At 40.5% G+C, this 14,221-nt stretch overlaps 1 protein-coding gene across 3 annotated transcripts in view; it reads right to left on the bottom strand.

Annotated features, from left to right (window-relative positions):
• RNF10 (ring finger protein 10) overlaps positions 1-14,221 on the bottom strand; it is a 30,780-nt gene that overhangs the window by 12,792 nt on the left and 3,767 nt on the right. For 2 of the 3 annotated variants that reach the window (XM_059895444.1, XM_059895446.1), the window contains exons 2-6: positions 8,933-9,132; positions 3,802-4,001; positions 2,638-2,728; positions 1,430-1,614; positions 1,214-1,350 (exon numbers count right to left, since the gene is read on the bottom strand). In XM_059895444.1, coding sequence (XP_059751427.1) covers positions 1,214-1,350; positions 1,430-1,614; positions 2,638-2,728; positions 3,802-4,001; positions 8,933-9,132 — 813 coding nt within the window. Of the gene's footprint in view, positions 1-1,213; positions 1,351-1,429; positions 1,615-2,637; positions 2,729-3,801; positions 4,002-8,932; positions 9,133-13,250; positions 13,329-14,221 lie in introns of those variants that run through there. The other variant, XM_059895445.1, reaches the window with a different exon arrangement.

The raw sequence follows: 14,221 nt of genomic DNA, 5'->3' as shown, positions 1-14,221 counted from the left end.
TTGTTTACACTCTTCTGTAGTCTATTAAGTGTGCAATAGCATTATGTCTAAACAACGTTGATACTTTAATTAAAAAATACTTTATTGCTAAAAAATGCTAACCATCATCTGACAACAGCAGGGTTGCCACAAACCTTCAATCTGTTAAAAAAAAAAAAAAAAAAAAACTCAGTATCTGTGGAGCACAATAAAACGAGGTATGCCTATATTTGCTTCATCGTGTGCGTGCGTGAGAGTGACTATGATAGGCATTTTGATTTGCATAACTCTAGGCAAAGTTAAGCCTCTGTAGATACTTGGAGTTATTCAGATATCCTTTTCCGGGAAATGCTTTGCCAGATGCTTAGCCTATTCTACTAGACTGTTCATCTAATTTATAGAACACCTGTTATGTTCTGGACATTAATCTGTATTTTAAATGTGTAAATCTTCCCCTAAGTTTATTTATCACCTGTTGACTTTGAGGAGTCTTGCTGGATTTTATTCTTATAAAATCAAATTCATCAATCTTTTTCTTTTATAGCATCTATGGTTTCAGCCTGGTTCAAAATTCCATCCAGGTAAAAAACCTGAGGATTTATAAAGATATTTTCTTGTATTTTCTTTTAAAAGTTTTGGATTTTGTTACATTTAATTCTTCAATCCATCAGAAATTGATTTTTATGAATGGTATGAGATAGAGATCTAATTTCATTTTATTTTTTCCATAAGACTCAATTGTTTCAATACTGTTTACTGAAAAATCTCTTTTGCCCAGAAATTGAAATGCCACTTTAATTCAATGCTCATTTCCATGTGGAATACAGAGAATACAACCTCTTGCACTTCTCCCACTGTAAGCACTGCCCACACTCTAGATCCGAACTGCCTGGCCACCAGTCTGTCTCTTCTATGAGACACGGAGTTCCTTGATGACAGGTGCCAAGACTGGCTGACTGTGGAACCCCCAAAACCTGGGCACAGAGCCAGACACTATTCAACAAAGCTTTATATGTATTTTAATTTTTCATTTTACAACTGAACCAAACTTGAAACCAAGAGTTAAACCACTTTCTGCAAACTCCACCCCAACCTACTGGAACACTATGAATAATTTGGAAATGCTAGAAATGGCTTGCTGAAAGGCTAAATCTCTGACACTAGAAAGATATATTCAAGTAACCTTAAAGGGTATATACCCACCATTATCTGCCCCCAAATTAACCAAACTTACCTCCAAGATGAATAGGATGTTCTACATTCATCCATTTGGATTTGGGCAAGGCCACCAACACCCCTTTCTCCCTCTTCATCAGCTGCATTGTAATGGTATCACCAACAACATACTGATGTGATTCTGTGGCAACAACACTGTAACATGGACATTTATATGTAGCAGGGCAAGGAGTTAGCAGACTGGGGTCTAATCTAGTAAATATCTCCGTCTTACCTCTTGAGATCCTTCTTATGCACAGAACTGTAACAGATGGGACATTTACTCCAGGTCTTCTCGCTCAATGAAAGATAGTGCAGGATGCATGCCCAGCAGAAGATGTGTCCACAACGGGTTATCTTGGCTGCAGTAGGTGGATATAGGCATATTGGGCAAGATGGCACTTCATGGCTACAAATGCGCTGAAACAAAATGCCACCACAAGTTAAACTACTTTCAGAATTGACTAGAGATTATCAAAGTTAAAGCCTCTCCTCTTCCATCCCCATCCCTATACAACTCTAACAACACATCTTCATAAAACTGTTCAACAGTGCAGGTGTATGTACAATAGCACTTCAAGCAAATCATAAAGGAAACAGTAATAATAGTTTAATATACTAAAACAACTATACAACAGGTATTTTGGGGGTTCTACATCAAAGGGAAAAAATGACAGAAATCAATATATGATCCCATTTACAAAAAAAAGATTTATATGTACGCATACATAAAGGCACAAAAAGGTTCTAGAAGTAATGTACCAGTAATTTCCAACAGAGGAGTCAATGAGACTTCCACTTTATACTATATGTCTCTACTTTTTTTTTTTAAACCAATGCATATAAAACCTAAGTTTCGTAGACCTTCTATGTCATTTTCAGATGATTTTATGAATTTTCACAGTAATGGGAGTCCAGGCTTTGGGTCCATCATTTTGAAACTACATCATATAACCTAGGAGTGACAAGAGGATACCCAGAGCCCATAACTTCAAGAGACGACAAACACAGCAGTAGCTTGGACAAAGTACAGCTGTGTGGCTCATTTCACCTGTCACAAGGCCAAGGCCTAATCTGATACTGATTACGACAAATGGCTACCAATGAAGCAGTGTCCCTGTAATGAGTCCATCCTGGGTCAGGAGGGTAACCAGAGTTCTCATATTCCCCTGATTACTTCTTCCCAGAAGAGAAGAGGTAGTAGACAGGACTGCTTTTATCCTACAGATCAGAGCCCTCCAACACCCAGTCCTGCAGGCCAGAGCCAATTACCACAAAATGAACTCCAGAAGAAACCAGGACTGATCTCTGGAAAATGTCTACTGTAAGGCCAGGCAGAAAGGGGGATCAGCAGTAAACCCAGCCAAAAGCTGCTGTCACCACGGTCCCTTTCTTTAGTTCTCTCTCCCACTAACAGGTTATAAGCTTAGCTGAGCTACTCACCACTTGTTCCACAAAGTCCCAGTTGACTAAGGTATCAGGATCAGCAAAATGAACTGTGTAGTCTTGGTCTTCAGACACCACAAACTGGCAGCTAAAAACAGGGAGAGACAAGTAAAAGGCAGACTGTCAGAATCCACCAACAAGCCTTCAGCAGAAATTCATCATCTCTTCACTTAGAAATCAAATGCAGGCCATTAGCAGCCATGCTTTGTGAAGCACTAAACTAGGACTTCAGCCTCAGTTCCAAGTCCTGGCTCTGGAAAGAATCCAAAGACTCAGCGGGTAGGCGTCTAAATCCATGAACTCTGTTTCTTCTGCTTCCAGGCCCAGCCAAGCTGCCTGCAGGCCCTCCTCTGAACTAAAATTAAGCCAGACTGTGGCTCCATCAACCAGAAGGGAAGCCAGATCTCCTCCCTCACCCCCAGAAACCACTAGTCTTCCAGGCAGTAGAAAAAACTGTCCCCACTCAATCTTTTGAGTACTAGTTTTTTGCTTTTTGGTTATTTTGGCCACGCCACACGGCTTAGGGGATTCTCAGTTCCCTGACCAGGGATCGAACCCAGGCCACAGCAGTGAAAGCCCGGAATCCTAACCACTAGGCCACCAGGGAACTCTCACCAGTTTATATAAAGTACTAAATGGTTACTTCAGTCTAGATCCAAGGTCAAACCTTACATTATAACTAATGCCACACAAAAGGAAACAAAAGAGAATCAGTATTTGAGCAAATGTAGGCCAAGCACTCCAACTTGGCACTCGATTCTCCCTTAAGTAATTTCTCCTCCTTATAGAGGAAAAACTGAATCTCAAAGTGGTTAGGTAAGTTACCCAAGGTCGAAGGCCAAAACAAGATTCAAATCTGGATTCAATTCCAAAGCAAACACTTTTACTACCTCATCATGATACTAAAGCATTATTTAATTTTAGCATTTATTTATTTAAGCTAAATATTCTTCTGAGCACCAAGAACATCCACTTGAAACACATCCGTGTTTTCAAAGCGAGGTGAGAGAGAGAGAGAGAGAGAGAGAGAGAGAGAGAGAGAGAGAGAGAGAATCAACTCCATTTCTGCCTCTCTCCCACAGTAGTTTAAACGAAGCCTCTTTGCACCATAAATGCCCAAAGGCTCAATTTCACTTCCCTCCTAAGAGTAGCCATACTCACTTGGCTTGTAAAAACAATTCCTTGTTAAAAGGCTTATGCCCCCACTTGTTCCTTTTTCCCCAGCTGCCATGTCCACTGCCTTCAAAATGACCTGCCTGGCCACGGGGTTCAAAAGTGAAATTCAACAAGTGATTCAGGTTGATCTTCTTCGGACCAGAGAACTGGGCAGGGCTAAACTCTGCCCGCTGAGCCTCTGCTACCTAGAGAGAATGAGAATAAATCAGAGGATTTTAGATTAGGATGACACTTGCTAAATGACAGCAGAAACCTGCACAACCCCTCCTTCTACACGGCTTAAAATATTAACTAAATAAAACACAGGCTTATATTTAGTAAACAATTCTCCTAGGATGTGGTAATGCAAAAGTCTACCTAAGATCTAGATGGGAATGAAAAAGAGAAAAAGAGCCTCTAACATACAATTACTTATAAACTATTTAGACTGCCCTAAGTGGCAATTAACCATTAAATGACAAAACCCAGCATGAACTCCTCTAGCTATCTTGAAGCACAAAGATTTACTTACTGGATTAATCTTTCCACAGTCCCATAAGACTCCTACACCTTCACTCTTGTTAGCTACTTGCTCTCTGGTTTGTTTCTGGTCAACGTGAATCTGTGGAACTGTGCTCTGGAGGCGGCCTGCAGGCAGCTACTAACTGCCATAGGCTTCAGGATCCTTCCAGAGACCTCCTGTCTAAGACACACACTGCTATTCATTGTTAATTAAAACTGACAGAATTAGAACATGTAGGCAGACTAGCTCTGTGTCCAGAAATAAATCCACTCAGCACATTCAGAAACAGCTTAGAAAGTGACAAGAAACCACGTATGAAAAATACCATCGCACAGAGATGGAAGATTTATTGTGTTGGAGCTTTTGTGGTCCTCTTGACGTTCCCAAATTGAATTGGTACAGGTACCTGCTATAAGTCAGCTAGTGCATTTTCTAATCCCACTTTCCCATTTAATATCATAGGCACTTGGCCCTGTCACTAAATACTAGTGAACAGTCACTTTAAAAAAAAATTTTTTTTGGTAAGCCAGTTTTATTTTTTTTAAGATTTTTTTTTGATGTGGACCATTTTTTTTTTAAAGTCTTTATTGAATTTATTACAATATTCCTTCTGTTTTATGTTTTGGTTCTTTGGCTGTGAGGCATGTGGGATCTTAGCTCCCCGACCAGGGAACAAACCGCGCCTCCTGCATTGGAAGGCGAAGTCTTTAACCACTGGACCACCAGGGAAGTCCCTAAAGAGTAACTTTAAATAGCTATATACCATTATATTACGATGGGTATACTATAATGCCTTAGTGTAGGACACAGATTGCTCATGGCTTTTCCAGCAATAACAAAATAATGCTATGATAAACAGCTGATAGATCTTTGTGCACAAATATTTGAGCACCTACAATTATTTCTTTTGAACGTAGAGTAGGAATTACTGAGTCAAAGGAAATGCAAATTTAAGGCTTTTGCTGCTTGTTAGTAAAGTCAAATTTAGAGTTTAATAAGCAGCACTTGCATATACATGATAAAGAAATCTAAAGAGTACAAAAAAGCGGATTTCCCTGGCAGTCATGTGGTTGAGGCTCCGCGATTCCACTGCAGGGGGGCGTGGGTTCAATCCCTGGTCGATGGGGAACTGGGATCCCGCATGCCTCGTGGTGAGGGCAAAAAGAGTACAAAAAGGGATACAGCCAAAGATACCTTCTATTCCAGAGGCAACCAATATACCCTCTGAGATATTCTATGAATACGGAATCAGAGTATACAAACGACCTTTATGATTAAATACAGTGGCATATCACACAGTTAGGCAATCTCCTTTTATCTTAACAGATCTTGGGAGACAACACCTGCCCCTCACTGTTTATGTAACTCACCAGAGGAAGCCCAAGACTTCCAGGTCATCCCTTATCTCTCACCCCTTAGACTCTCATCTCCATATGGCTCTGCCTCCCCTAATCAGTCTTCCACCCCAATGCCCCAAACTGAGATAAGAGCTCGTGTTCACTCAACAAAATTTCCCACGTTCTCAACCTTCTACCTTCATCTTTTTACCCTAACTGGCCCACTGTCTCTAATACTGCCCATCATAATTCCTGATTACACTTCCAACACGTTCACCTCTCAGTTCCTTGACTTCCTCTCCTCCAATCAGCTTGCCCTCCACTCTACCTCTGCCACCCACTCCCATGGGCATACCATCTAGAGCTGTGCTGTCATAACAAAGCAGCCACTACTATCCAGATATGATGGCTACTGAGCACTTGAAATGTGGCCAGTACCACATCATGAAATAGCATTTTAGCTATACTGGATTAAATATATTAACATTAATTTCATCGTTTTTACTTGTTTACTGTGGCAACTAGAAAACTTTGTTACATATTTGGCTTGCCATTTCTATCTTAGCATTTCTACTGGATGGCACTGCTCTACAGTCTAGACCACGGTGGTAATAACTGCACCTCTTCCACCATCTTAATTTTGGGCACCCTACCAGTAACACTCCTTTCTCAGCTTGTTTCCGTTCCTTTAGTTCTGATTCTAACAACTTTTCACCTCCACTGGGATCTCCAAACCAGTGATCCAACACCCTCCCCCCAAATTTTCTTTCCTTATTTGGCTCTGATCCTATTCCATTGCCCTCTTCTCTTTGTCAGCTGTACTCACCGGGCAAAACTTTCCCAATTAATCCACACCGGCATCAGAGCAAGTAAACATGGCTAAAGAACACAACCACACCATACCAACCAGCCTCACTAAAGTAGACCTTTGTGCGGCCCGGCGGTCATACTGCAATCCTATTACACTTCTGTGCTCCACGGATTCCCCCCGACGCCCAGACAAATCCTCCAGTCCTCTCTCGGCTCATCTTTTACATTTCACTGAGACAGTAAGAACAATCAGAAAAGAACTCCAACGTGCTCCTACCAGCAGTCTGCCTTCCTCTTGTTACTGTGGATGAACTGGCGAAGCTCCTAAGCCAACTCCTCCACCTGTGCACTAGACCCCAACTCCTCAGGAACTCAAGGACACTATTAGCAATTCTCTCTCTCTCCTCTGCATCACGTTTTCCCTCTTACCAGAACAATGCCATTAGCAGAAATATGCTGCATTTCTCTAAGCTTAAAATCTATCTTGACCTCACATTCCCCTCAAGCTACTGCCTCACCTCTCTGGTCCCCTGTAAGAGCAAAACCACTAGAAAGTAACTATCTAAACTTGCTGTTTCTTCTTCATATCCTCTCTAAAGCTATGCCAATCAGGTTTTTGTCCTCACTACTCCACCAAAGCAGCGCAAGGCCAAAAACCTAAACTACCTTCCCATTTCCAAATCTAATGGTCAACTTTCCACCCGAATCTTCTTACCCAGCCTAATAGCAGCACAGGACAAAACAAGCCATTTCTCCAAATGGCTTTCAGTTCTCTTCCTCCCTTTTTGCTGGTTCCTTATCATCCTGACTCCAGGCTCAGTCCTTGAATCTATTCCCTTTTTGCAACACTCACTCCTTAATGATCCTACTTAGTTCCATAGTTGCAAACACCAAGTGTACATACATGGACAGCTCTCTAGCCAGGGTCTCCTCCTTGAACTCGACTCAGTTATACTTAGAGATTCAACAGGCATCTCAACGCAAATTAACACTTCCAAATGACATTCTTTATCTAAACATCCCTCTTCCCTCCCCATCCCAAAACCCTGTACTCCTCTTGAACTTGCCCCCATTTCAGCAAACAGTACCTGAATTGGGCCCCTACCAAAAACATTAGTCATTTATTTCTCTGCTCAAACCCCACATCTAATCTATTTAAAAGTCCTCCTGGCTCTACCTGCAACTATCTCCCCAAATATGATCCCCTCTCATCACTATCACTGTTTCAATCACTCTCACCAGGAATACCTTAATAAGCTCCTAACTAGTCTCCCTGCTTCCACTCTCCCCTTTACAACTCCAAATTAGATTACCTTACTTCTCTTCTTAAGCCCCCCAAAAGCTTCCCATCTCTCTGAACAAAAGCCAAAGTCCTTCAAGGGCCCATGTGATCTGATCCCTCTGTCTTACTCTTTGGCTTCATTTCCTGCTTCTCCACCCATAATAGCCTATTTGCTTTACCTCAAACACACGAAAAACATTACCATCTCTGGTCCCTTGTACTTGTAAATTCGCTCTTGCTAACACACCCTTCCTCAAATTCTACTGTGTGCTCCCTTGCTTCATTCAGGACTCAGAGAGTCCTCAGAGAAGCTTTCACCTCCTCAGAGAAGCTTTCCTTAGCCACCTCCTAAAACTACTCTTTGTTACTCTCTATCCCTTTACCGCTCTCAGTCTACTTTTTTTAAATTTAATAATTGTATTTATTATATAACAATTTGTTTATTGTCTCCCCAAACTAGATTATAAGCTCCACCCAATGCTGTATTCCAAACTCTAAATGATATTTAGTGCATAGTAGGTGAGGAATAAATTTCTGGTGAGTGAATGAATTCTTCCATTAGTGCATCCATTAAATCTTGTTCTATACTGGTTACATAGTATGGAACATTCAAACAGCAGGATAATATAATTAACCAATAATACATTTAACTTTGATAGCATTTAGTCTGTTTCCTAAATTGTGCAACTACAAACAATGTTGCGATGACCTCCCTTGTACATGAGTCTTTATGCACTTACAGAAAGATATCTAAGAAACTCCTAAAATCAGAGTACCTGGGACTAAGGATATATAGCATTTTACATTTTTCTAGATAATATAGGGCAAATTAATGTCATTAATTAATGCCATTTTATTACCTAAATATTCCAAAGGGTACCTATAAATCAAGAGTGATAATAAAAGGATGACACAAAATTTTTTTAAAGGATGATACTAATTAAGGTACCCGAAATCTGCTATAATTTCTCACAATCCATGATTACAATGTCTTCCAAGAAAATGTTCATAACCTTCAAGGGAAGAAAGGAGGCAAAGTTCCAAACCTAGTTAATCCTCAACTACTCAAGTAAGTCAGAAAGGGGGGGACCTCTTGCTCCCACCCCTGCCCAACCACTAACAAACTGGGGATAGGGGATCAGACCTCATGCTTATGTTCTAGAAAGGACATTCTAAATTCCATACCTCATCTCGTCTTCCACCATTAAAAGAAGAGCTAAAGAGTTTGTTGCTGCTGCCGTTGCCCCTTTGAGGAGGCATCTTATTAAAAGTTTTGCTTTTCTGTGAATTGGAACGACGGGACTGGTTGATAAAATTTTCATTTTTGGGGTAGCAAGGTTCACGTTTGCGATTATAACGCTTGGATCCACTTGAGTTCTTTCCATCTGAAAGCAAGAAACGTGAAAAAATTAGTTAAGAAACGATACATATACTTGGCGAATTGCTCTCCACCTCCCAACAAAATTGTGTTTAAACAAAGGTAAGTAGGCCCTTCCATGACCTCCAAGAAATCTGGGTTGGACCAGAGCATCAGTGCTTTGGGCAAGACATTACACAGTAAGGTGAAAAAAAAATTTGCTTTTGGAATGAAGCCTAAAGGGTCCCTCCCTCAGGAGGGACACAATACAGATCAAACCACATAGACTCTCAGTTCACAATGTCTTTCTTTGTAACAGAGCTTAATCACTGCTCTTGTATTGATAAAAGTCCATTCAGACAGAGTGACAGAAAAAGAACAGCCTATCTATATTGAGGAAAAGTACTTTATCTGGAGGCAGGACAGAAGGCATTCTTCTTAAATTACTACAACACAGTTAGACCCTATACCGCAATGGTGTGGCCTAGGTCTTAGCAGATATACAGAAGGCACAAAAGCAAAACAGTATTTACATACGTTTTAGAGGTCAAACTGAGAAGCTATTAAATTGACAAAACAAAAGAAGTTGGACTCTAAGAGTATATCAGCGTAAAGTTATACCCTTTTAAAAACTGCTTCTTGCTTTTTTTCTCCAGTTACAAGAACATATGTTCAATTTTGGAAACAAGAATAAATTCGCCAGTGCCTATGGAATACCAACCTATGAAGTGTTTAATTTCCTTTTATTCTCCATTTTATACACTCATCACACATCTTCCACAGAATGACAGGCATATAAGATATATTGTCTTCCACCTATTACTCCATGAGCATTTGCATGCACCCTTAGGCTTCAAAAACATGATTAATGGCCACACTGTTGTCTACCATATGTTTACGGCGTAACATAACCAATTTGTTGTACATTTAGGTGGCTTCTGACTTTTTGTTTATTTAATATGATAGTATTGGGAACCTCTTTATACAGAGGCCTGTGTGTATAATTATGTCAAGTTCTCAAAGTAGAATTAGCAGATTAAGTATGATCATAAAGCCTTTTACACATCCTCAAGTTGCTTTCCAGAACCATACTAATTTACTTATATTCTAACAACAGTATAAGAGAGAACATCTAGTTTACTACATTCTTTATAATACTGAGTTGAATAAACTTTCTTAAATTGAAGGGTCAAAATAATTTGTTTCGAATTTGAATTTCTCTGATGACTAGCAACAAACATTTTTTTAGTCTGTTAACCATTTGTATTTTGTGTAAAGAGCCCGTTTGTATTCTTTGCCCCACTTTTTCTACTGCGGAGCTGAACTGCATAGATTATTTTGTCCAAATTGAACAAAGAACCCTGACCAGACACATTTAACATGTGCCAAAGTTTACCAGCTTTAAAAAAAAAGCGGGGAAAAAAAAAAAAAAAAAAAAAAGCGGGGGAGGGGGGGCAAAATAAAACCTATCTGAGAACCTGAGAACCATACCAAGTAAATAACGGTGAAAGGTCCCCAAATTAGTTTTTGGACAAAAAAAGACTAATATTTCTTGTCCCTTCACTCACTCCATCTTGCCTTATTTCATCACAGAAATCTGACCAAATCAAGTCTGTACCCTACTTTAATGGCTTTAAAAGCAAAAACAGAGAAAACAGAAGTTGGGGGACTTTTGATGAAGAAGTCCATTAGGCTTACCCTCAAACTTTAAAGGGGTGGTAGTTTATAAAGTCAAGAAGACTCCAGCGGGCTTCCCTGATGGCGCAGTGGTTGAGAATCTGCCTGACAATGCAGGGACACTGGTTCAAGCCTGGTCTGGGAAGATCCCACATGCCGCGGAGCAACTAGGCCCGTGAGCCACAATTACTGAGCCTGCGCGTCTGGAGCCTGTGCTCCGCAACAAGAGAGGCCGCGATAGTGAGAGGCCCGCGCACCGCGATGAAGAGTGGCCCCCACTTGCCGCAGCTGGAGAAAGCCCTCGCACAGAAACGAAGACCCAACACAGCCATACATACATACATACATACATACATACATACATACATAAATACATAAATACATAAATACATAAATACATAAAATTTAAAAAAAGACTCCAGCATGAGCCTCAGAAACTACAACCCCTCCCAACTGCCAAAATATAGCTTAATCCTGTTTATGTTAAAAATATATAATTAATAGAAACATGTCTGGAAAGGCAACAGAGCAGGCTGTTAATGACATTTACCTCTGGGAAATGAAGCTGTTCGCGCTGGCCTAAAACAGGGTTCTCAATCCTACAGTTCGTAGGAATCACCCAGATGAGCTATTAAGGGATTCTTGTGCTCAGGCCTCACGCTCTAAGATTCTGACCTAAGTAAACAGAATTACTGTTCTGTATACTAATAATTTGGATAATTAAAAAACTGTAAGTACCTACAAGAAATTATTTCTAGACAAGGTGACCAGCTTCTTTTACAGCGACAAAAATAAATTCAAGGTGAAGCATATCCTCAGGGAAAAGGAAACATTAGCTGATAAACCAGAGTCCAAATTTTCAAAGCAACCACTTCACACTCAGTTTGCCAGCAACATGGGATAAATGAGAGGTATGCCATCCTCTCCAAACCTGACCAAATAGTCATGTGAGATGGCAGCACTGTAAACAGAACAGACTGTCGAAGAAAGACTGCCAGGCTAGGGTTCACTCCTACCAGCCACCTTTCAATCTCAGTTAGGGAAAGTGACCAGAGCTTAAAAGTTAGAATTTAAGAACTAGACTTTTACCTACTACTTCAGTTCGCAACAGTTACTGTCAAACATGGCATCAGGGTAACAATTAGAAAATGAAGCTTCAGATCTCAAATTCTGCCTTGCTCTCAACCCATGGAATTAGTTTATAGTAAGATTTCAAATAAATAGAAAATTCAGAGGGATACAGAACCCCAGCTAACTTTACCATGAAAAGAAATGAGGTTTTATGAAGAGGATAGGCATATGCAGGAAACATATGTTCCCCAAACCATATTATCCAAGACTATTTCAGATGATCCTGCATTTGACCCTGTTGTTTTCAAGACCTAACAGATTTAGACATAGATTTAGGTAAAGCCAGATTCTACACTTCAAGGGCTCAAAAAGGTAAGCTGGCACTCAGGAGGAGGGCTGTTTTCATTTCTTCACTTATTACCACACTGGCAAGGAAACGGTTTCATAATGCTTACAGAACTGCTGACAGTGAACTGCTCACTTCTAAAACATTACAACTGACCACATAAGGATTCATGATTTTAGTTGCTAAAATCCACTCCCTCATCTTGTCTTTCACTTACCTACAGGCATGAAGTCAGACATCTAAAGTGAGAGGCTGGCTCTTATCTCTAGACCCAGGCAGCTAAAGATTGAAGGTACAGTCAGGTCTGGGACCCAGAGATAAAACTCGGAGTGCTATTTTTGAGGTGTCCTACAGGCAACTTGCCAGAATATACATGTGAATAAGTTGGGGGTTGAATCTGTCCTCCTTTCTCTAATAGGAGATAGCAATGAGGTGATCTGCTTTAGATTTTGGAAAACAGACAAAAAAGTCAAACTAAGTTCCTAGGACACACATATTCTCTGTTGAAAGTTTTAAATTTCAAAGTGGTTGTTCACAATCCTGGCTGCACAAGAGAATCATCTGCAGAGACTTTTAAAACTATGTCAGGGCCCAAACCAGACCTAAAGAATCAGAAAGAATTGCTAGGGAAGAGCCCCACACATCCTTACTTAAAAAAAAAAAAAAAAAAAGGTCCTTAGGAGATTCTAATGCACACCCAGAGCTGAGAACTGCCAAAAACTGTCAAGACACATTCCAAAATGGACCATTAGTTAAATGGCTCAAATCCAGAACACAGGATCCTAGTTTCAAGAGACTTGAAAACTTAATCCACTGTGTCTCAGCTGTCCCACATTTCCCTAAGAGAAAGGTCTCCACCAAGTAACAGTAAGCATATCTCAGTCTCTTCCCCCGGATTACCAAATTACAGGCCATAAACTTTTCAGTTAAAAAATTTGGCATCATCAACACTTCTAGCTGTAGTTGTAACAGGTGGCACAGTCTAGAGATCAGAATACCAGCCAGGAAGTTTCTGCCGCTGATTCATGCTATGTCACAAGCAAGCTGCTTACCCATCGTCCAAAGCGGTTGACAAGCACCTCTGGAGGGGCAACATATGGCCTTACTACAGAATCAACTGATAACTGAATCCAGCTGAAATTAGTAATTCTGAATGAAAGGAAGAGAGAGGGGGTATCAGGAATGACGCATATGCCAATAAGTTACTTGCTTGTTAAGTGAATTTATATAAAGTGTATTTAGTAACATTGCCTGGGACTTCTTAGGAATTTACTTGGACAATTACTCTAACTCCTGGTTTTCTCGTCAGTAAAATAGGGCTAATCCTCTCCCCTCCCTCCTTATAGAGTCATGAGGACTAAGAGAAAACTTCTGTAAAATGCCTACCATGGTGGTTGGCACATAGTTGCTGTTGTTATTTGAAAGCCTATTATTAATAAATCTAAAATTCCTATCAAGAGCACCTATTAGACTTTCAAAAAGCCACAGAAACCAAGGACTCAAGCCAACCAGCCTGGAAATTCTTTTAACTTCCCTAAATGGTGTTTATTGAAGGCTTTAAGTCACCTCAATTTTCAAAGCCATCAAAACCTCCAGGTCCATTTACAGCTCAGAGGCTTTCTTCAGAGCAGATTACCCCTAGTAACCTGGCTTCTGGTATCGGAATATAAGAGGAAGAGTGTCAGGACAGTGCTTCACACCACCAACCTCAAAATAACTGCTTCATAATACCTGACCTTCCTTTAACCTCCATGGCAGTACCATCCCCCACCCAGAAGGATGGGGCAAGAGACTGGTTCCGGGCCAGGGTCCACTGTTTGCCCCCAAACAGCCAGGTCTCTCTCTTGCCTCTTTTTACTTTCTTTGTTCTTTTTTTTTTTTTTTAAATCAGTTTACTGTTTGTTTTTTTTAGTATTTATTTATTTATTGGCTCTGTTGGGCCTTTGTTGCTGTGTGCGGGCTTTCTCTAGTTGCAGTGGCTTCTATTATCGTGGAGCATGGGCTCTAGGCACGTGGGCTTCAG

This window comes from Balaenoptera ricei, chromosome 14, assembly GCF_028023285.1.
Source record: "Balaenoptera ricei isolate mBalRic1 chromosome 14, mBalRic1.hap2, whole genome shotgun sequence".
In the NCBI taxonomy this organism is placed as follows: domain Eukaryota; kingdom Metazoa; phylum Chordata; class Mammalia; order Artiodactyla; family Balaenopteridae; genus Balaenoptera; species Balaenoptera ricei.
This window is presented reverse-complemented; position numbering and strand designations above follow the sequence as displayed.